Source organism: Ailuropoda melanoleuca, chromosome 13, assembly GCF_002007445.2.
Source record: "Ailuropoda melanoleuca isolate Jingjing chromosome 13, ASM200744v2, whole genome shotgun sequence".
NCBI classification, from domain to species: Eukaryota; Metazoa; Chordata; class Mammalia; order Carnivora; family Ursidae; genus Ailuropoda; species Ailuropoda melanoleuca.
The window spans coordinates 3,100,520-3,101,188 of record NC_048230.1 but is presented as its reverse complement, the minus strand read 5'-3'; the positions used below and the strand labels follow the sequence as shown (position 1 = coordinate 3,101,188).

Below are 669 nucleotides of genomic sequence, written 5' to 3'. Positions count from 1 at the left end.
GCGCAGCACCAGGGAGAGCGCCGCGATGCGGTGGATGGCCCTGCGCAGCGTGGCGATCTTGGAGAGCCTCTTGCCGCCCAGGTCGTGCCGCAGCGCCCGGCGGAGCGCGTTGAAGGCCTCGTTGTAGTCCAGGATGCGCTTGCGCTCCCGCACGTTGGCCGCCATGCGCCGCGCCTTCGAGCGCACCGGCCGGGCGCGCTTCCGGCCCCCCGCCGCCTCCTCGGCCTCACCGTTCTCCCTCAGCACCCCAAAACCCCTCCCGGCCTCCAGGCAAGCGCCCCCCAAGTCCTCGGAGGAGCCCTCGGCCCCCTTGAGGCCTCTGAGGCCTGGTCCTGGAGCGCCTCGGTGCATGGCCTTCCCCGGGCCTTGCTGCCCCGGCGCCGGCTCACGGGGCTCACAGTCCACCTTGTGAGCGTTGACTCCGCAGGCTGGACACTCCCCGCTGGGCCCTCTCTAGCTGGGCTTTATGGCACCACGTGGCTCTCCACCCTCCCCATCCATCCATCTCCCTCCTCCTGCTTTATTACCTGCCTCCAGGTAGGCTGGTGAGGGAGGAACCGAGAGGAAGGAAACAGCGAAGGGAGGAAGCATGCAGATTCTTGTATGAGGGGACCAGACCGGCAGCCCGGCCACGCCCGGGGCAGTGCTCCAGCCGCCAGGGAGAACTGG

At 69.5% G+C, this 669-nt stretch overlaps 1 protein-coding gene across 1 annotated transcript in view; it reads right to left on the bottom strand.

The window, feature by feature from the left end:
* Window positions 1-351, bottom strand: part of BHLHA9 (basic helix-loop-helix family member a9) — a 1,070-nt gene extending 719 nt beyond the window's left edge. The window contains exon 1 of the mRNA XM_034640618.1: window positions 10-351. Within this exon, the coding sequence (XP_034496509.1) occupies window positions 10-351 (342 nt within the window). The remainder of the gene's footprint in view (window positions 1-9) is intronic.
* Between the last annotated feature and the right edge of the window lie 318 nt (window positions 352-669).